General features: G+C 43.2%; 2 protein-coding genes across 3 annotated transcripts; both read left to right on the top strand.

Annotated features, from left to right (window-relative positions):
* Nucleotides 1-929: 929 nt before the first annotated feature.
* On the top strand, nucleotides 930-5,452 carry tuba5 (tubulin alpha 5). Its single transcript, XM_062392682.1, has 5 exons — nucleotides 930-1,060; nucleotides 2,522-2,747; nucleotides 3,644-3,792; nucleotides 3,954-4,634; nucleotides 4,822-5,452. Exons 1-5 carry the CDS (start codon nucleotides 1,058-1,060, stop codon nucleotides 5,122-5,124), a joined length of 1,362 nt encoding a protein of 453 aa, XP_062248666.1. The 5' UTR covers nucleotides 930-1,057; the 3' UTR covers nucleotides 5,125-5,452.
* A 1,919-nt stretch (nucleotides 5,453-7,371) lies between these two features.
* kdm5bb (lysine demethylase 5Bb) lies at nucleotides 7,372-21,341 on the top strand. Of its 2 annotated transcripts, XM_062392677.1 has the most exons (28): nucleotides 7,372-7,765; nucleotides 9,118-9,195; nucleotides 9,581-9,703; nucleotides 9,803-9,973; nucleotides 10,453-10,509; nucleotides 11,292-11,447; nucleotides 11,559-11,652; nucleotides 12,075-12,193; nucleotides 12,520-12,678; nucleotides 12,846-12,965; nucleotides 13,055-13,213; nucleotides 13,343-13,524; nucleotides 13,645-13,807; nucleotides 13,946-14,065; nucleotides 14,451-14,645; nucleotides 14,829-15,010; nucleotides 15,201-15,325; nucleotides 15,823-15,973; nucleotides 16,098-16,212; nucleotides 16,519-16,874; nucleotides 17,689-17,827; nucleotides 17,916-18,095; nucleotides 18,184-18,345; nucleotides 18,446-18,931; nucleotides 19,035-19,119; nucleotides 19,241-19,449; nucleotides 19,539-19,772; nucleotides 20,310-21,341. In XM_062392677.1, the coding sequence occupies exons 1-28, from the start codon at nucleotides 7,613-7,615 to the stop codon at nucleotides 20,445-20,447; spliced, it is 4,611 nt and encodes a 1,536-aa protein (XP_062248661.1). In that variant the 5' UTR covers nucleotides 7,372-7,612; the 3' UTR covers nucleotides 20,448-21,341. The 2 variants fall into 2 exon arrangements, with proteins under 2 accessions (XP_062248661.1, XP_062248662.1); XM_062392678.1 differs by lacking the exon at nucleotides 10,453-10,509.
* Nucleotides 21,342-21,828: the final 487 nt, after the last annotated feature.

Raw genomic sequence — 21,828 nt, 5'->3', positions numbered from 1 at the left:
CGCTTCACACGTCCTCTGCCGAGTCGGTGACGTCGCTGGTGAGAAAACTCCTCGTTTGCTTCTGAACCCACAGAGCAAATGTGAGGAATCTTTCAGCCGCATGATATGAATGGGCTGGATGCATCTTTAATCAAACTTAATATGTCCATTTTAACATCAGTAAGAATGGAATGTCCACTCATCAGCAAATTTCTGCTTTCATTCTCCAACCTCCCAATATATCTTTTTTTAAATAAAAGATAAATCATTTTGCGATATCTTAATTGGGTCTTTCATTACCTTGGTCCAGACTGAAATAACAGACTGGAGCGATGGAGATGAAACTTCAATTCAAAAGTTTGTGATTTTCTTCAAGCTTCACCATCCTGTGTGCTGCTGAGTTAAATCTCTCAATATCTATTGGGCAGATTTCAATGACATTTACAGAAAATCATCGTAGTTATTGTTGATCACTTAACTCTTCATCCGACCTTGTCATCTGATCTATCTTTAAATTTGTCCAGGGTTTACAATCAGCTGTATTTTATGTAAGCGGCTGTTTTCAATATTCATCTACAACGACCTGTTTGGTGACAGCAGAACGACACAGTTGGAAAAAGGATGATGAGATTTGTGAAGCGATTAACATCCAAAGACACATATCTTTTCCCCTCAGAAGTCGGTAGAGACCAAAAACAGCTAAAAGTTACAAATATTTTCCTGATTATCACAAATCAATAGTTGAATAATTGTTTTGAGCTGCATCTGGTAAATAAAAAAAATCAGGGATCAATCACCAGCAGGGAAACAGGTGTCTACCAACATTTTAAATAGAATCTATCCTCCCTCCTTCCCTCCCTCCATCTGCCTTCACCCTCGTCAGTCTGCAGCCTGAAACAGCTCCGTCGCTGTCTGCAGGTATAAAGGGCGTCTGGCAGCAGGAGGAACAGAGCAGCTCTGTGTTGACGGAGACACACTTCACTCGTCTCGGGACACTGCACAGGAATTACACGTCTGTCTGGAGCCTGGCAGACACACGCTCAACTTCCAAAAAACAGCTTTTAACATCTGGAGCGTCATGGTAAGATGCTTTAATAGAAAAACTTCATCTTGAGAAAGTCTGCTGAACTTTTATCATGAATTATAGATTTTGCATTTTCTGAAATCAGGATTTTTAGGATCTACAATACCTTTCTCCAGACTATGATCTGAATGTAACTAATGTTGAAGGTGCTGCTGATTGTGTTAACAAAGCAAATCTTCTGAAACCTTAAATTACGTCCTGATAGTCTATTAGTGTTTGCTCAACTGCAGTTTTATGGGTTGACAATCACTGACAGGCTGTTTATTGCAGATCAGCAACAAGTGGATCTCAAAGCTTCAGCATCAGCCTCATATTCAATCTAGAAAAGCTCTGGATTCAAACAGGCGCTTTAGAGTTTTCCAAAGTTTTTGCAAGTATACATGTTCCAAACTTTAACATAGCTATGTTTTACAAATGTCACTCAACAGTAGAAAATCATCTGGGGGGGGGGGGGGGGGGTGTTCTCCCTCCAGCGAGAACAAAAGCTCAAATTCTCAACATGTAAAAACACGATTATTGAGATCACTTGGAAAGAGCCACAGTGAAGAAACGAGCCCGTCCTGTTATTAACATCGTTTACAATTGACGATTAGAAAATTAATTACAGTGCAGGTAATCATCAGGCTTTTCCTTTGCATAAAAAAACAGCATTATGATATAGCCTATAAATAAGGAATTCAAAAACAATTTTATTTAGAAGTTTTGGAACTGAATTTTACTTTTTCTATTTGAGCATCTTGAATTTCCTGTTTCACAAACCTACATCTGAATCTGTGAACCCATTAAACAAACAAACACATTTTAATCTTCCAAGTGTGCACAAAGTAAAATTGTGAATATATACATACTGGGAAATGACAGGAGCTCCTTACACGTTAAACCACAAATGTTTGCCACAATAAAATACTTAAGTATGTTTAGATTTAAAAAATACATAGTCAGCAGTAGTTTAGGTTTTTAATTTAAGGTGAAAAGTTTTTTTGACTTTGAATTTGAACTGCTGTTGGCCTTGATTGAGTAAATTTGCCTGCCAATATCAACATTTTTTATTTAGAAATCCATTTTTAAATGTTTTCACCATCTCGACATTGTTATAAAAGTTAAATGCTCCACCTTTGGGGAACATGTTTCTTATTCTTATTAAAGGTCATGATTAAAGTACAGTATTCAGCTGCTTCTTAAGTTGAATAAATGTCTCTCTGGAATAATCCACATTTCAAACAGTTTTACAGTAAATTTTAGATGTATTTTGAAGTTAATATCTGATGTAATGTAATTTATGAGTTGCAGAAGTATATTGTAAAAAAGCCTCCTTGTTCTCTCCCAGGTTTGTTTTCATCAATCCAGCAAATTAACCATTATTTTTTGTGTGTCAGAAATCCACTGACGTACTTTGTGACTTTAATATTGTTGTGACCTTCATCTTAACTTGTGTCTCCATCTCTTTCTCCGGCTCAGAGAGAGTGCATCTCCATCCACGTGGGCCAGGCGGGTGTTCAGACTGGAAATGCCTGCTGGGAGCTCTTCTGCCTGGAGCACGGCATCGGCCCCGATGGCGTCTCCCTGGAGGAACCTGCAGAACCCAACTCCCGAGAAGACTCATTCGACACTTTCTTCAACCCTGGCAGTTTCGGGCGTCATGTTCCACGAGCCATCTTCGTGGACCTGGAGCCCACGGTGGTCGGTTAGGGCTCACGTGTTGGTGTTTACTCTCCTTATCTCTGCCTTTTATCACCTTTCCCTTCCTGCTCTGTGTGCAGATGTGTGAATCTGTTGTGAGACCATCTCAGCGGTAACTGCTCATGTGATCCAAGCTTCTAGTTTCCAAGCAACAATAGCCTTGGTGGCTCATTTACATTTTATTCAATCGTGGCAAATATTTACAGAGTCTGTTGAATCAATAGCAGGATCATACTTGAGTGAGTAATTAATAGATTTTTAGCCTGATGGTGAAAGCCATTTTCCAATATGTACCTTCGATTTGTACAGAGAAAAATACATATGGTTAAATAAGACTGTAATATCAATATGGTTTCAGTGAAGTGCTCCAAGTATGGAGCTCCAAACCTGACAAAAAGTACTACAGGGTTATCAAGTACAAAATACTGTGAATTAGATCATTAATATTTAGTGTTAAAAATATACACTGTAAAGCGTTCTACATTTTCTTTCGCCTTTTAACAGGTTTGTTGAAATAAATTAGAACTTTTCTATTCATATTCCATTAGATCATTTTAATACTACATATTTAGCCATTTTATAACAATAAGAAGGAGAGAAAATAATTGTACTCAAATTACATTCAGTTACAGATTTTTATGGCTTCACCTTTATAATCAATGGAAGTTTTAAGATGTTGCCTTTTACAGCAAAAGATAACAAAAGCTCATTGGGTTGAAAAAGTTCTAATAATTAGAATTATTTCAATAATATTATCATAACCCAGATATTTACGATGATAAACTAGGATCACACACGTTTTCTTTTGGTGTAAATCATCCACGTTCCTCTGGTTTCTCAGGTTAAACCAAAATGACGTAGATCTCAGTCGACGTCTCTGAACTAAATCTTTGATTTCAGATGAAGTGCGAGTCGGAAAGTACAAAGATCTGTTCCACCCTGACCAGCTGATCTCAGGAAAGGAGGACGCAGCCAACAACTACGCTCGTGGTCATTACACTGTCGGGAAAGAAATCATTGATGAAGTCATGCAGCGCATTCGGAAAATGGTTTGTGATAATAACAAGTTACTGTTTTTAAATTCAACAAGTGAGTCTCACTATTGTTTTAAATATTTAGAATGATTTCAGGTGCCGGTGCATTGACAAACCAAGTTATGTTGCCACTTGAAGTCAGTGGAGAGTCTCTGTGTTCCTGTCCTTCTCTCCAGACGGACCAGTGCTCCGGCCTGCAGGGCTTCCTCGTCTTCCACAGCTTCGGAGGCGGCACCGGTTCTGGCTTCACCTCTTTGCTGATGGAGCGTCTGTCTGTCGAATACGGCAAGAAATCCAAGCTGGAGTTTGCCGTCTACCCAGCTCCCCATATTTCGACAGCTGTGGTGGAGCCCTACAACGCCATCCTGACCACCCACACCACCCTGGAGCACTCGGACTGCGCCTTCATGGTGGACAACGAGGCCATCTACGACATATGTCGCCGCAACATGGAGATCGAGAGTCCTGGTTACACCAACCTCAACAGATTGATCGGTCAGATTGTTTCCTCCATCACCGCCTCCCTCCGGTTCGATGGCGCCCTCAATGTCGACCTCATGGAGTTCCAGACCAACCTGGTGCCATTTCCACGAATCCACTTCCCCCTGGTGACCTACTCGCCCATAATCTCTGCTGAGAAGGCGAACCACGAGCAGCTGACCGTGTCCGAGATCACCAGCGCCTGCTTCGAGCCGACCAATCAGATGGTCAAGTGTGATCCTCGTAATGGCAAGTACATGGCCTGCTGCCTGCTGTACCGAGGAGACGTCGTCCCCAAGGATGTAAACACCGCCATCGCCAGTATAAAAACCAGACGATCCGTTCAGTTCGTCAACTGGTGCCCCACTGGTTTCAAGGTGAGTATCGTTATGAAAGATGGTCACATAAACCTGAATGCAAAGCGAGTACTCCAGGTCAAAGTTGAACTCAATGGGGAAGCCACAGGAAGTGAAGATTGGAAGTGAACAAGTATGTGTGACCAGGCCCTGAGGAAGTGAAGCTTGAGAGACATTATCTTTCTGATCGCTCTCTTGGTCTCAACAGGTCGGCATCAACTACCAGCCTCCGGCTGCAGTTCCTGGTGGAGACCTGGCCAAAGTCCAGAGGGCCGTGTGCATGCTGAGCAACACCACCGCCATCGCGGCGGCCTGGTCTCGACTCGACCACAAGTTCGATCTCATGTACGCCAAGCGAGCGTTCGTCCACTGGTATGTGGGCGAGGGGATGGAGGAGGGGGAGTTCTCTGAGGCCCGGGAGGACCTGGCCTGTCTGGAGAAGGACTACATGGAGCTGGGTGAAGACAATGACCCTGATTCTGACAACGACGACATGGACCATGAATACTGAGCCGCGCTGTCGATAGTTTAACTCGTGAATCCTCTGAGCTCATAGTTGGGTCATCTCTCTGCCCTGTTTTTATAATGTCAGCTTTAGAAGAAGACTGTTGAGATGTGAAACTTGTTAGAGACTCGATGGTCTTGTGGTCTGCAAAGCTTTCACATCAACCACAATGTGTACATTACATATAGAGCTGTGTCATCTCTCTCTCTCTTCACATTTCCTGTCTCTCTGCTGTACGATTCTGAATAAAGACAAACGTGTTCAAGTACCTTCAGACAAATGGAAACACAAACCGACTAAGTTAGACTTTTAATAAAATAATGAGGTGAAATCTTCAAAAACACAAACTGGAACCTTGTGTTTTGTTAATATTTGCATCCTCGATGTTTGAGGTTCACTACAAAGGGACATTATTCATGTTCAGGATCAATAGAGCTCTATGTGGATTGAGTTTTGTTGTGTTGTGTTAAGCTTGTAAACCTTATGAAAAAACACGATTAACATACTTAAATACATACAAGTAGTTTTATAATTGCAGAAACACATCTCTGTAGAATACCCGGCCGATCAACAGAACCAAAAACCTCATCCCTCCATCCATGGACTACCCGCTCCACCCCCTGAACCACAGCCGCCAGTCTTCACCTTAAGATTTTAAACGTTAAACATGGGTTGTGCATAGATTTCCAAGGAGGCGCATTGGACAGGTAGATTGTTCCGAGCATCTTGGAGGACTTTGGTTTATTCTACCTCAGTCTCCTCATGTGATTCCACATTGACACTGTGACGCTGAGATCCAGAACATCGGCTGCTGGACTCCTGGTTCTCAGTGGAGATACCTCTCTGCTTCTGATGGTGTTGGTGGATAATAGGTAACAGAGAGAGAGAGAGAGAAGGAGAGGGAGAGAGAGAGAGAGCTCATGCCTCAAGGTCCTCTCCCTTTCTTCTACTCTCCTCTCATGGTTTTTCCTCCACAGGTGAAGTTCGCTCCTTTGTCTCGTCTTCATTCTCTCTGAGCTGCAGCAGCTGTTTTTAAACCTTTTCACAGAAACATCCAATCAAACCGCTCACAGCAGCTATTTAAACAACAAGTCCCGGCTGCCGCGAAGGTGTCACCTGAACATATCCATCCGCCACAGGCAACAACACGAGACTGTCTACAAGAGGAGAAGTAGTTCACAGTTAATAAACTATTACTAACGAGATCTGAGCTGTTATCTACTTTATGGGTGTAATTTAGACGAGAGATAAAGGGTTAAGTTTCAAAAATTGTTTCACTCAAAGATTTTGTTTTGTTTTGTTTTAACATAAGTGAAACTACCAAAGTCCCCTCTTCAAAATACAGGCTCCTTATTATTATAAGTTAAACTATTCACCATCTGGAATATAACATTTGAGGAAAACATTTGTTATATTACTGTATTATTATTGTATATTATATATGCAGTAATGTGCACAAATCAGAATCTGTCCTCCAGCCTTACTGGAAAGGTGTAGATTTGTATTTTGAAGCTGTAAGAAGATTTAAATACAAAGATATTGTGTCTTTATATAATAATGCATGACTGGATTAACCTCCTCCGCTTCCCTTTGTGTTTTATAACCCTTGCTGATAAACATCAGGTTAACCATTCATTTAGAACACATGAATATCTAAAAATACAATTAAATATTCATGCAAAAAGCATTTATTCTTCCATTCAAGACAAGGGCTACATGATAGAAGAAAGAATATGTAGATGTAAATATATAATATATCTGTTTAGCTTTATTTGTGTGGATTCTTAAATGTTCAAAACGTTCACAGACACACACACATACATGTTTAGACATACGCTTCCCTAAATACTCAGATATACCAAAGTAAACAAGGGTTTGTGCAAGTGACGATAAGATTTAAATAAGAGCTTAAACTGGAGGAAATAAACTGAAATACATCAAAATAAAAACAATGAGGGACAGATGGAAATAACTAGGGGACAGATATTTGTCTTCTAAGGGCCCTGCTCCTGATTGCAATCAAGACTTATATGTATATATATATATAAATTTACATTTTGAAGCTATACACTTTTAAATATCAAATTGTGACAATATGATTTCAAAGTGAATCCACAGCACAACGTGTTCACCAACGGAAAATGTGTGTTTATGTGTAGTTACTCTTTAATAAGCGGATCTAACGCTGAACCACACGGGACTGAGCGGTGTCTAGTTTTTTGGGCGGACGTGCTCACTGCCTTGGAACCTTCTCCTCACTGTGCGTGGATGTGTGTGAGAGAGAGTGTGTGTGTGTGTGTGTGTATGTTGATGTCGACCGACCGCAACCGAGTCTGACGCCGGAACAACGAGGCTCCAAACCCCCGAGAAACCCTCCCGGTGACCCGCTGCCCCTCGACGCGTCCTCCCCCACGTGTTGTGGTTGTTTGTGCCGCGGTGCTGGACGCGCTGCTCCGTCCCGTCCGAGCCTCCTCCAGCGGGTCAGCCCGAGACGATGAGCCAGCCTCGGCCGGACGAGTTCCAGCCTCCTCCGGAGTGCCCGGTGTTCGAGCCCAGCTGGGAGGAATTCAAGGACCCCTTCGCCTTCATCAACAAGATCCGTCCCATCGCCGAGAAAACGGGCATCTGCAAAGTCCGGCCGCCTCCGGTGAGTGCGAGAGAACCGAGCCGAGAAACGGCGACGCGGATGCTGGATTAGCTGTAGATGGACCCGGGGATTTAAAGGGACGCTCCAACATGGCGGATTCTCATTCTTTGTGCTTGCCACGGCTAAGCTAGCTCCCCCCAGTGATACATCCCCGTCGTGCCGACACTGTGCACTCGAGCCCCGGCTGGCGGGCTACGTACACGGGGCCGGTGCGAGGCGAGGGAACCGTTCATTGCGTGTCAACAAAGCCCCGGTGCCCCGGTGGTTGAGCCACTTTAGCCGCGATGCTAGCTCACGGCTAGCTGCTCAACCTGTCACAGTTCGGCACACGGCGGTGACACGGGAGGCGATGCGGAAGCCATCGGGCTGCAGGGAACACGATGCTGTGATAATACCGAGTTCCGATGTTAATGTTTAATCTCCCGTCCTCCATTTTTTGCCCTTAACTGTCCTGGGTGGTTAATGATGGATTATTTGGGGGAGAGCATCATGGTGTAGATGGGTCATTCAGTGTGTGTGTGTGTGTGTGTGTGGACCATCACTTGAAACGTGTATTTCCTCATGCACAGCCTCAGCAGTGTGTCTTTACTTCCACCCCCTCCCTTTATTATGAAAATCAACGACTCTCATAATAAATAAATGACAGTAACACTCGGTCACTTATTCACCAACATCCTGATCTGGCTAAATACCAAGTGGAGACTGTTGAAAGTTGTGTAGTTAACTCGCTTTGTTACACAACCCCCCGGCAGCTGAGCAGGTCATGATCACCGAAGATGAGCCCGTGTTCATGTGTGAGCCTGTGTGGTAGGGTGTTGTCCTCCATGTTGGCTTTGTGGTAAGCTGGGCTGGTGAGTGAGTCTCTTCCATCTGGCCATTTTGTGTGTCAGTGGGGGGATGTGGGCCACTGACTTACACCAAGCATTTGTGTGTCTGCTGCTGGGATAATTGGGGGTTTTGTTGTTGTTCACGCGCGTTATTGACACAAATATTGATTGATGTTGTGAGCCATAAGCTGAGGAGGCTTCGCGGGGTCCTCCCAGGAGCAGCAGGGCCTCGCTTTTCTGCTGCAGAACCTGGATTTTAGCATCAGTTGTGAAAACATCTAGTCACAAGCTTTGTTTGTTGACAGGACTTCAGTGAAATCAAATCTCTATCACGAAATAATGACATTTTAATGAAATTTAATGAAATTTGGAATCCGTGCTTTGAAAAACACCCCATCACAAGTGGACTAACAGATTGACTCTACAACTTGAGTTGTCTGTGCAAGAATAAAAAAACAATAGTCGCACTATCTCGGCTTGGTGTTGTGATGACCTTCATGTGCCATTGTGTGTATTTCTGTTTAGGGTTGGCAGCCTCCATTTGCTTGTGATGTTGACAGACTCCACTTTGTTCCTCGGATCCAGAGGCTCAATGAGCTGGAGGTTAGTTGTGTTTGTCAGGTTCTACCAGTAATTATTTGACTACGTCTTCGTTTGTGTGTTTGTAGATTTAATTAAAAAATTTTTGGTCCTAAGGCCTCACTAATCATAACGGTTATGGAACAAAGAACAGAGATGTTATTAATGCATTATAATTGTTATATGTAATATAGGATAATCTGCAAGTTTAGACTGATAATTATGATGCTTAATTCAGACTTTAAAGAATATTAAATTTAAACTGCATTTATTTAAACATTAGTTCACATAACCCTGTGTTCTTGGCCTTTTCATGTTGTATTTTTCCAGATGTTTCTCGAATGTGTTACATTTCCTTGAATTAAACACATTTGTACCTGACCGGTTTAATGTTTTTGCATTTTTCTAGGCTCAGACCAGAGTTAAGCTCAACTTCTTGGACCAGATTGCCAAATTTTGGGATCTACAGGGATGTCCCCTGAAGATTCCTCATGTGGAGAGGAAGATTTTGGATCTGTATAAACTAAACAAGGTTGATCATTTACATCGCTGCCCATTATTTGCATTTATATAATAAAAAAAAATGCAATCAACCAACTCCTAACACCGACGCAACTTGCTGTCATTTCAGCTGGTAGCAGATGAGGGTGGCTTCGACCTCGTATGTCAGGACAGGCGATGGACTAAGATTGCACAAACAATGGGCTTCGCCCCTGGCAAAGCCATCGGCTCACACCTGCGAGGGCATTATGAGAAGATCCTCTATCCCTACAATCTGTTTCAGAGTGGAGCGAACCTGCTGGTGAGTTTGACACATGCATTAATATGAGAGCGTATCCTGTTCCTGATGGCACAGGCACAAAGAGATACTGTCACACGGACTCCTCTGTAAACAAAGACCTAATGATGCACGGCCCAACCAATTATTCAAAGTTTACATAAAAATATAGTATGTGTGATATTTGTGTTTCCATTTGAATTAGAAGCCATCAGTACAAAAAAGATTCGTAGACAAATGTCGAAAAATTGATTATTAGGATGCGCATGTTTTATCTAGAGATTAACATTTGGATTTAACTGTATTTTATCCAGTCAAAGCTATTTTCTGATTAATAGTGTGAATTTAACATTGGGTGCCTACTTGTGTCATTAAGTAGCTTCCACACCCTCGTATATATTACATGATATCTTACGAGAGAGTTTACCAAAGGTCTGTGGATTGGAGCTGTGTGACCTCTTAGACAGGTCACTCTAAATTGTTTAATTACTCTCTTGCCTCAGGCACCAGAGGCAGCTTCCAAACTGATGCGTTTGGAGGCTGATCCTGAACTTGAAGAGGTACAGTATATTTGTGTCATGGTTAAAAAGCCACTCGGCAAAAAAAAAAAAAAAAGCATGTTTATCTACAGCTGGGTTCTTCTCAGCTTACTGGACTGAACCTCTGAGTTTAACCCTTCTCACAACTTAATGTTTACATCAAACATGTGAGCTCTCCCTCGACAAGTCAGTCACCTAACAGCAGTTATGTACTAGTTATATATCAGTTAAAATATAGGATATATTTTGTTTTCTTTTATCCTTTTCAATTGCTTCTCTAAATAATGATACTACAAACTCAAGGGTAACTCCTGAATCTGTGATATCCTCTACCTGCACATCTTTCTTCTAAGTTCAGCATGTTCCTCCTCAGACTATCTCGACCTGTTTGGGGTCACAAACTGTAACTAACCACATCCTTTTCACAAGCCTTTCTAATCTTAAACTATATTGAAACTAACTATTGTCCCATTGTGTGAACATTTGGTTGTTGAAGATACTTCCTCATAATTGTCACATAGGATTGTTCAGTTCATTTTATTATCACTGAAAAACCGAAGTAATAATCATGTCATATATAATTACACCCATTTTTAAATGTTGGCTGTACACTCACTGACAGTCATAGACAGTTTATTCTGTTCTGGCTGTGTCGGTGTATTCATATTTGAGGCTCTATATCACATTCTTTTGATATCTTACTGATCGCTGCTTTTCAGCGTACCGGTATTTTCAGTTCAGCACACAAAAGATATTTATTTACCAGTGGGCAGTGGTTTCAACTTTGTATCCTTTCCCCTCAGTGTGTTCAGAAGCCTGTCCAGTCAGTGGCGAGCACAGGAAGCCCGGAGAGCGAGGACACCAAGGAGCCCAAGCTGCAGGACCCGGCTCAGAGGCCGACTGCCCAGACGCCGGACACGTGCCCCAGTGCTCGCAGAGCCAAGCGCATGAAGTGTGAGGTGGGTGATTAAAACTGTCCCCAAACCAGCTGCGCAGACTTTCCACTCTTATCAAGGTTTTAGTAGTTTGCACTTGCCACAGGTTTTAACATCTCACTGATCATTACTCAGGGCTTGTGTGTGAAGACTGAACCAGGAGAACCTGGAGAGAGCAAGCCCAACCTGAGGCGGAGGATGGGTTCTTTCGTTGCCAAGCCTGAACCAGGTCAGACTCCAAGTCCCAGTGGCAAAGTGTACATATACTTTGTGATGAGAAACACACATTTTAAATCTACAACTTAGATCAGTGGTTTATCTTATTTAACCACCGGGTCTGGTTTATTTTTAGAGGAAACTTAAAAAAAATAGCACTGCTATGATGGCAGTGCTGGTGAAGAGAACAGCCCCCATTAAACACACAATTTCATGACATCACCAAACTGTATTTTGTTATTGTTTTGATTGAGAGACCCCTAGTGGAAATGTACAGATAATGTGTTTAATCTCTGTAACTGTAATATAGTTAGTTACTCTTTAAGTGTCATTAATGCCAAATGGGATGTGAAACTAAAAGTAAACAGTGTTTACGGTTGATGTTGTTATGACTGTTGTGACAACACCGGTTAATTGTGTTGTTTTCTCGAGCAGAAAAAGAAATTCCCATTCTTGTGAAAGTGGAACCAGTGGAAATTAAAGAACCAATAATTGAAGCAGACAAATCGAAATCACGGTACAAGAAATTCATCCCCCCAGTTCCTCCGAGTCCAGTAAGTAGAACATTTTATTTAACGTTTATTGCTGATTCAACAACTTGTATTAATGCAGTTTAAAGTCTTCATGTGCAAAAAACATGGAACATAAGTAATTTTGAGATTAGCAGGTATAACAATTATGTATTTACATACCAGTTACATATAAGTATGTGAAAGATAAAGGCAACAACATGAATCCTCCCTCCTTGATCTTTATGATTTCGTGTAATATATTTGTTGTGAGTTGAAAACAGCTCTGTGTAGAAGAGGGTTTCACAGAACACTTTTCTCACCATGACTCTGAAACACGTACATTACAACGTCCTCCTCTTGTTTTCCAGGTGGATCTGGTTGTGTGTCTGGTGTGCGCCAGCGGGGGAGATGAAGACCGTCTGTTGCTGTGTGACGGCTGTGACGGCAGCTATCACACCTTCTGCCTGATCCCTCCTCTGCACGACGTCCCCAAAGGAGACTGGAGGTGCCCCAAGTGTCTGGCTCAGGTGAGGAGGAACCGAACGTGATTAATGAGCAGTGGGAGGTCTCACAACAACAAGCTGCTCTAACTCTACAAGTCTATTAAAGATACCCATACAGATATAGAAATATTTATAAAGGTTATGAAGTGCTGCAAACCTATTTGTTTAATGATCGTTTTCCTCTTATACAGGAATGCAACAAACCTCATGAGGCATTTGGCTTTGAACAGGCGTACAGAGACTACTCCCTGCGTGCTTTTGGGCAAATGGCAGATGCTTTTAAATCTGATTACTTCAACATGCCAGTTCATGTGAGTAGAAATGGTTTCAGAATTAACTGGTGAGTCTTGTGTGGGGTGAGAAATATAGAATGTTAATATACATTTTGCGTGTTTTACAGATGGTACCCACAGAGCTGGTGGAGAAGGAGTTCTGGCGTTTGGTTGGAGCCATTGAAGAAGATGTTACCGTGGAATACGGAGCAGATATTGCCTCGAAGGACTTTGGGAGTGGATTCCCAATTCCCAATGGAAAATTAAAGCTTTCCCAAGCTGATGAGGTAAACAAACACTCATTAGTGCTCTTACTGTGGAACTGAAATGAGCCAATCATGTTTTATGGAGTCTATCTTAAAAGGAAGTGTTATGATTTGTTTGTTATTGATCTGAGTTTGTCGCCTCTCTTGCAGAAATACCTCAAGTGTGGCTGGAACCTCAACAACCTGGCGATGATGAACCCCTCTATCCTGACTCATGTGACTGCTGACATCTGTGGGATGACGCTGCCATGGCTTTATGTTGGCATGTGCTTCTCCTCCTTCTGCTGGCACATTGAAGATCACTGGAGCTACTCCATCAACTACCTGCACTGGTACTTAAGAAAACAACATCTGAAACTGAAGCTCAGCTGCTTCTGTTGTGGGTTCTGGACTTTTGAGTGCTTGTGATTTTGCTCTGTTGAATTAACACACAACATTGTTCTTCCTTCAAGGGGAGAACCCAAAACCTGGTACGGAGCTCCTGGCTTTGCAGCAGAGCAGCTGGAGGAAGTGATGAAGAAACTGGCCCCGGAGCTTTTTGAGTCTCAGCCTGATCTGCTGCACCAACTAGTCACCATCATGAACCCCAACACCTTGATGGCCTATGGAGTCCCAGTATGTGTTTATATGACTTCCACAGGCATTGAGGCCTTTCTGTGTTTATCCAACAACATACAGCATATATTTCAACGAACACATTTTCTGTCCCCACAGAATGTTAATCATCTTCTTATTGTCTCCTCTCTGCTTTAGATTTACAGAACAAATCAGTGTGCTGGTGAATTTGTCATCACGTTTCCCAGAGCTTACCACAGTGGCTTCAATCAGGGCTTCAACTTTGCTGAGGCAGTCAACTTCTGCACTGTGGATTGGGTATGCATCACATCTTTTATGTGATTCCACACAACACAGCGGAGTTGTTAAGAAAAGTGATCAAAATACTCTCTCAAGCGTAGCTGGCAAAACATATATCTGAACTTGTTAAATATATAATCTATTTAAAAGTATTCTTTCATATTCGCTTGATTTTACAACATCACACACAAAAAATAGAAGCTAATCCAAGTGGTTACCAAGCAACACACACATACTGGTATGTAAATTGCGTTTGGCCAAGTGATTAACGGCTGAATACCAGCAAACTTTATATGGAAATGTTTGGGGAATATAAACCATAAAATAACCCCTTGCCTGTTAATTTGTGGATTCAAATTGACCGTAACTGTTTTTTCAACCCTTTTTTTGTGTCCGATTCCAGATGCCTCTTGGCAGGCAGTGTGTGGACCACTATCGAATGCTGAACCGGTACAACGTGTTCTCCCATGATGAGATGGTTTGCAACATGGCCTCGAAAGCAGGAACACTTGACGTGGTCCTGGCCTCCGCCGTCCACAAGGACATGGTGGTCATGCTCCGAGAGGAGAAGGAAATCAGAGGAAAAGTCAAGAAAATGGTAAGACTGCCTACACTATCATGTTAATATGTCATTTTAACTTGTTTTGCACATATCCAGAATATATAATAAGCTTTTTTTCAGTGTAGACACTTGTGGCTGTCTGGACTTTATTTCCAACAATTACAAATTTAACCTAGACAGAGTTTCAACCTCTTTTTTTTTTTTGTCTGACTCCTTCAGGGGCTGGTTCATTGCAAGGAGGCAAGATATGACCACCTCCAGGATGATGAGCGACAGTGTGTCAAGTGCAGGACCACCTGCTACCTGTCTGCCATTAACTGTCCCTGTAGCCCGGGGGCACTGGTCTGTTTGCACCACATCAACGACCTGTGCTCCTGCCCCGTCTCCAACTACACACTGAAGTAAGTCCCCCTGGAGCGGATTCAGAGGCAGTTAATAGGCTTTGTGTGCAGAGATCAGCAAATGAGATGTAGTTGTGTAATGCATATGTTTGAGGAAACGATAATTCATTACTGAATTCTCTTAAGTTTATTTGTGTGTCATAGAATCCCAGTGCACTAAGTAACGTTATTGTTGTGTTTGCTGCTGCAGTTTCAGATACACAATGGACAAGCTGTTCCCCATGATGAATGCTGTGAAGCAGCGATCTGAGCTGTACGACGAGTGGGCCTCCCGTGTGGCCGAGACTCTAGAGGCCAAACTGGAGAAGAAGAGAGGTAAGCAGCAAGAGCAAATAAGAAAGCCAAGCAGCAATACAAACACCATCTGTTGTAAAACACATATTAACTATCTGCCTATTTTTTATTCAATATCATTTCTTATTTATTTCACATTCCAATTTTCACACCAATAATTCTAAAATTAGGTAACTTTAACAAAACCCAATGAGGACTCATGCTTCTTTATGATGCTTAAGACATATTTAGCAAGTTCTACATTTCAAAAGCCCTTAAATGAACTGAAATCACAGGGCTTCTGGAAAGTAGGAAAACTAATATCAAATGATAGTTTACTTGCATGAATTAGGGTTTATTTACAGTATGTGTCTAAAACCAGTGGTATGGTCCCTGTTAGAGAACAACTATAACAAGTTATGAAAAACAAGTAGACGCACCAAGTCAGCGGCTGCTCTTCGATTTCCTACACGGGTTATTTAAACCGTGACTGTTACTTTATGTGTCGGAGAGAGATTAACCAGCTGTTCCCTCCTCAGGCCTGCCAGTCTTCCGCTCCCTTCTCACTGAATCAGAGACCAGCATGTTCCCCGAGAACGACCTGCTGCGTCGGCTGCGCCTGGTCACACAAGACGCAGAGAAGTGCTCCTCGGTGGCACAGCAGCTGCTGAACGGCAAGAGGCAGACCAGGTAGCATTAATACACTGCTCTTCATAAGACAAGTGTATAAATTACACACCTCAGTGTTATATTACTCACCAGGGAACAGTAGTAGTGTCTCAGTGGGGTTAACTCATTCTCTGTACTCCTCTAGGTATCGGTGCGGCAGTGGGAAATCACGGAGCCAGCTGACCGTGGAGGAGCTGAGTTCGTTTGTGAGGCAGCTGTACAACCTCTCCTGCTGCCTCCCTCAGGCTCCGAAGTTGAAGGTAGGCTGAGGAGAAGAAATGAGTCCTTCGATGTCACTAAAATGAAACCACATTAGTTTTATTTAAGCTGCTCAGACAATGTTTTACTACTCAATATGACCGTCTTTGTACATACAGTTGTTATGTCATGCTGCCACTGTGGTACATGACATTATGTTGCTCATATGTGTGACTGTGATGACACCTTCACGTTAACATGATGATTAAAAACAATGCATATAAACTTAGAACTACCATCACAGGTCTGTATAGAGCCAATGGTCTGATTAGCTTAAACTCCCTAAAGCTAACGTTGTCGTCTTTCAGGTACTCTTGAACCGTATCGAAGACTTTCAGCAGCACAGTGAGAAAGTCCTGGCAGACCAAGTTCCGAGTGTCGCTGAGATCCAAAGCCTGCTGGACGTCAGCTTTGACTTTGACGTGGACCTGCCCGAGCTTCCTCTCCTCAGAGTGAGGCTGGAGCAGGCTCGCTGGCTGGAGGCAGTGCAGCAGGCCAGCACCCAGCCCGCTTCCCTGACTCTGGAGACCATGAGGAGGCTCATCGACCAGGGAGTCGGCCTGTCGCCCCATCCGTCCGTGGAGAAAGCCATGGCTCGTCTTCAGGAGCTGCTCACGGTGTCTGAGCACTGGGAGGACAAGGCGAGCAGCCTCCTTAAAGCCAGGTGAGGGCAGCACCGACTGATGTCAGCATTTAAAACCACAGGGTCAAAAAAACAAACATCCAAAACATCAACAAAAGGTTTTTATTCTCTGTTAACACAAATTAAAATCTTGAGATTAACTTTCTCTTAAATATTATTTTACTGGTCGCAGCGTTAACTTTCTGTCCAGGTATCTGCACTGACTGATTGTAACTGAATAATGAATATGACGTCAGTGCTCCTGATTTTGCTTCATTTTAATTACAGCTAGTGCAAAATGCTGCCGCTAGAATATTCACCAAGATCAACAAAAAGTGAGCATCATATTTAGTTCTGCCCTCATTCCATTGTTTCTCAGTGCTGTTCAGTATTAACTGTCACAAGTGCTTTTCCAAGGCTTTTAATGGCATGGCTGCAGCAATGTGCATCTTTCTTTCTCCATTACCAGCAAAACTAATTTTTAATCAAATCCTAAAATGTCCACTTTAAAAGAAAAAGGTACTGAAAGGTAGTTAACTGCAGCTTTGAATTTTGGGTTTTTCACACAATTACAATGTTGTTAATTCACTTAACTTGTGGTGATGCGCATCAGATGTTTGACACGACTTAAGTCACACTCCATGTAAAAAGAAAAGGTAACTGTAGCTTGAAGTGATTCAATAAAAGCTCCATAAACAGGACGTGTTCACCATTTGAAAGTGTGAAGCTTCCAGTGAAAAATGTCTGACGATGCCACGACAGATCTTATCACAGAGTTTTTACCTTGGTGGCGATGCAGGCATTATGTCTAGATTCATCACCTTCGGCATATAATGTGTGTTTTATTGTCCACCAGACCACCACACTCCATAGAGACCCTCAGTGCTGCTGCGGAGAAGGCGTCTGGTCTCACCGCTCACCTCCCAAACTGTCTGCTCCTGAAGGACACCATCAGAAAGGCCCAGGAGTGGAGTCAAGAGGCTGAGGAGCTTCAGGTCAGGGCACTTATTACACTTCGTGACCAGAGGATGTTATTTACTAAGTGGGTGATTGTGACTCTAAAATTAAATCTGCACAATTCAGGCCACTGGCTGCATTCTGATGGTGGACAGCCTCTCTGACATGGTGCTACGGGGACACGCCATCCAAGTCCACCTGGAGCCTTTGGACCAACTGGAGTCGTTAATGGTAAAAGTAAAGGAATGGAAAGAATCTGCAACAACAACTTTTCTTCAGACAGACTCGGCTCTTACTTTACTGGAGGTAAATGACACAAATGAAAAAAATGACTATTGAGACCACAGGGTTGTGATTGTTGAGCTCACAACTTATTTCTCATGTCCCATCACAGGTTCTGTCCCCGAGACTAGACTTTGGAAATATTGGTTCTCCAAAGAGGAAGATCAAGAAAGGCAAAGAGTCACCGAAAAGTAACAAAAAGAAAACGCCAGGACTCAACTCTCTCACTGATGTGGAAAGAGCGCTTTCAGAGCACAAGGATTCTACCTCTGCAGTGAGCATGGTTTTCCTTCAGAGAGAAATAAAGGACTGTGTCAGTTGATGTGTTAATTGAAGGTTTAACTGATTTGTTCTGACTTTATTTTATTCACCAGATGGCAACTCTGGAGGAGCTGCAGGTGAGGGAGATGGAGGCTTTCTCTAATCTCAGGGCAGCAAATGAGTCTAAGCTCCTTCCCACCGCAGACTGCATGGACCTCAAGGTGTGTGTCTGTCAGAAGGCGCCCATGGGTGCAATGCTGCAGTGTGAACTCTGCAGGGATGCCTTCCACAGTGTGTGTGTCAGGGACACATCGGACCCCTGCAAAACAGAGCCGTGGCTCTGTCCGCAGTGCCAGCGAGCGGAAAAACCCTCCTTGAACAAAGTCCTCTCCCTGCAGTCCTCTCTGCGGCGCATAGGGGTGCGCCTGCCGGAGGGCGACGCTCTGCACCATGTGGTTGAGAGGACACTTAACTGGCAGCACGAAGCACAACAGATTGCAAAGCTGTGTAACCTACCGGAGCTGGAAGAAAGACCAGGGACTCCCCCCACTCTCACCAGCTGGGTATCAGGCAGCCATGAAACTCACGACAACACCCAGGTCACTCATCAGCTGCTCGTGTCACTTTTTGTAGCGGTTTACAGAAACAGCTGTAAATCAGAGTTTGTAAAGTAACATTTGGGATCTGATGTGTTTGATACAGGCGCCCTCCCTGACTCCCGAGTGGAACAGGACAAGCCATGCTCAGACTGTCTTTTACACCGAGCAGAGATGTATACCGCTGCAGGGTTAGTATCAGCGTCCTCGGAACTGTCACTAGGACTCATGAAGAATTATTTGTCTATACGTTGATTACATTTGAATAGAAATATATTCTCATTGTTAATGTTCTGGTTTCCTGTCTGACAGGCTTGAGTCGGGAGCTGGAGGAGCTGATGGTGGAGGGGCTCCTGCTGCCGGTGTCTCTGCCGGAGGTCCAGAGCCTCTACCTCACATTACTGGACCGAGCCACCAGCCAGCAAACAAACAGATGCACGTTGCCTCCACAGGACGAGGCTGCAGACACTGACGTACACACGCAGTTTAACTCTCAGGGAAAAAATCTGCCACTGAACCAGGTGAAGACCACAAGAAATCAAAGAAAACTCAAAAAGAAACCACATCACAACTGCCTCAAACTGAGTTTTAGGTGTCGTTTTGTTTTCAGGAGGATGTCAACGCCATGAGGGACATTAAGACCGACTCAGAAAAGAAAGTGAAGCGGCATTTGGACGACAAAAAACATTCTCATAAAAGACAGAAGATAAACAAGAAGAATCTGCAGCGCCGAACAGCGTCGACCTCGTCCTCCCCGCGCTCTGATTTATCCCAGTCGGACGAATCTGATGAGGAAATGGCCGTGTGTCCAGCAGAGAGGTGTCAGCTGCCAGAGGGGGACGAGGTGAGAGACGTCTCAATAAAACCATCCTGAGAGACGGTTGATCTTTTCTCTGCAGGAGAAGGTTCACCTTCTACGTATTCAAAACGTTATCACATTTAAGAGATAAAAGGAGGAGGAACAATTCAGTTCAGTTTCTCTAAACATCTCTGAACATCCGTAAAATGATATTAGAGATGTTGGAGGGTTCCTCAAGAGCAGAGCTGTATCACAGCAGCAGCCAATAAGGGTCTGACTCTAGTGAAGCAGTAAGAAAGATTATGTGTCAGACATGGTGATAAAATATTAACGTTTATCTGAAGCTTACAGGAGATTTAGGAGCTCAGCATTGAGCGACAGACTTCTCCCTCAGGAGTTGGTGTTATATTGACCTTGGATTCATCAAGCTGCCAGAAACTTGAACAACAATGTTGGATGTTTAAATAATCAGCTGAATTGAACACAATAAAGCGTCTGTGGTGTATTTATGGTTAGTTTTTTCTGCCCTTAAGTAAAGAACCAGATCAGTTATTTGACGATTTCTGTGTCTGGTCCTTGCAGGTGAACTGGGTCCAGTGTGACGGCAGCTGTAACCAGTGGTTTCACCAGGTCTGCGTTGGTGTTACAGAGGAGATGGCGGAGAAGGAGGACTACATTTGTGTCAGCTGTACTCTGGGCGATGGACACACGAGAAAATGAAGAGAAAGAGGAGGTGTTCGTGAAGGATGATGTCTGGAGAAGGGCCGTCTGTCATCAGCCTGATATCGGAGCCACCAGGCTGGCTGTGTCACTTGACCCCTCACCCCCCCCCCCCCCCCCACCCACCCACCCTCATCCCTGTCCCATCTGTCCTTTTGTAACAACGGTGCTATCTCCTCTTTGACTTGTTGTCCAGAACTATAACGTTTAGTTATTTTGTTTTGTATTTTTACATATATATATATATTATATATATTTCTTTCTTCTTATGAATTGTTTGTGGTTGTCTAAAAGGAAAACAGAAAAAACACACAAAAAAAAACACTTGATGTGAAGCGTGCTGCATGGGATTCTGCAAGGAGTCTTCCAACATGAAGCACCTGTGAAGAGGGTTAATGGAGGGTTAGTCTGATCTCCTCTGGAACCTCCCTGCATGTTAAACCAGAGCTCAGGGGCCTGAAGTCCAGGTCTTCATCCCTGTCCCCCCCTCCGCCCGCCCCCTGCCCCCAAAACAATTACTATAACTTCTTGTTTTCTTTGAGATCCAGTGTTTAGTACATGCATCTTAATATAATTATTCCCGTTATTTTATTTTTTTCTGTAGAATAGGTTTATTTATCTGAGCAATAATTTTTTTGTCCGAGTTGACTTCGATGGCTTCATCTCCGCAGAGTTGTGTTCTTCTTTAGCGATGGTGTGATGTACAGGAAGGGACGCCGGAGGACGGTTCACTGCTGTGGAGGACAAGTGTCGCACGCCGAAGGAAAAACGTCTCTGTTGACACATAACTCCGCAGCAGTGTAGTCTGGGTAATGATACTATGGGAAGGACTCGGGGGGGTTGTAGCTGGAGATGTTACACGTTTATATTGTGGAATAAAGCCCTTTTGTTTTATGGAGAAGTCTCGTCCCTTGACTCCAACGTAATGGGAACAACATCTGTTTATTCTTCTGAGTCTCTTCTGAGTCGCTGAATTACTTAAAGCTCATTGATGACAAAGTGGTGCCCTGGTGTCTGTAAATGGACGAGGGAATATCTCTCCCAGTTGGCTGTAGCAACACAAAACAACATAAAAGCTTAAAGCTGAAAAACTTCCACTTGATGGATTAGTCCACTGCTGAAGTGGATTTCACAGAACTACTTAACAAGAGTTATGGACTTGCTGAGTTTCTGTTTGCGACCGTGGGACATAAAACTTCACAAAATCCTTTTTACAATAAGAATAAATACATTGTTAAACAGCTAAAGCGCCACGTGGCTATAAGGCTGTTGTTTTAAAGAGGGTTTTAGTGCAACACATAATAATCCTGTGAATCTGTGTGAAGACAGCAGAGGATGCAATCAGCAGGATGTTCCAGGATAAGAGTCTTTGTAAAGTGAC

The sequence above is a fragment of the Platichthys flesus genome, chromosome 7 (genome assembly GCF_949316205.1).
Source record: "Platichthys flesus chromosome 7, fPlaFle2.1, whole genome shotgun sequence".
NCBI classification, from domain to species: domain Eukaryota; kingdom Metazoa; phylum Chordata; class Actinopteri; order Pleuronectiformes; family Pleuronectidae; genus Platichthys; species Platichthys flesus.
The sequence above is the reverse complement of the archived record's forward strand: the minus strand, read 5'-3'. Positions and strand labels throughout refer to the sequence as shown.

Coding starts and splice junctions, on each gene's coding strand:
- tuba5 (XM_062392682.1), top strand. Junction 2,748..3,643: donor CCTGGAGCCCACGGTGGTCG/GTTAGGGCTCAC, acceptor CTTTGATTTCAG/ATGAAGTGCGAGTCGGAAAG. Junction 3,793..3,953: donor TGCAGCGCATTCGGAAAATG/GTTTGTGATAAT, acceptor CCTTCTCTCCAG/ACGGACCAGTGCTCCGGCCT.
- kdm5bb (XM_062392677.1), top strand. CDS start 7,613: ATGAGCCAGCCTCGGCCGGACGAGTTCCAGCCTCCTCCGGAGTGCCCG. Junction 9,974..10,452: donor AGAGTGGAGCGAACCTGCTG/GTGAGTTTGACA, acceptor CTCTTGCCTCAG/GCACCAGAGGCAGCTTCCAA. Junction 14,646..14,828: donor GAGGAAAAGTCAAGAAAATG/GTAAGACTGCCT, acceptor TGACTCCTTCAG/GGGCTGGTTCATTGCAAGGA.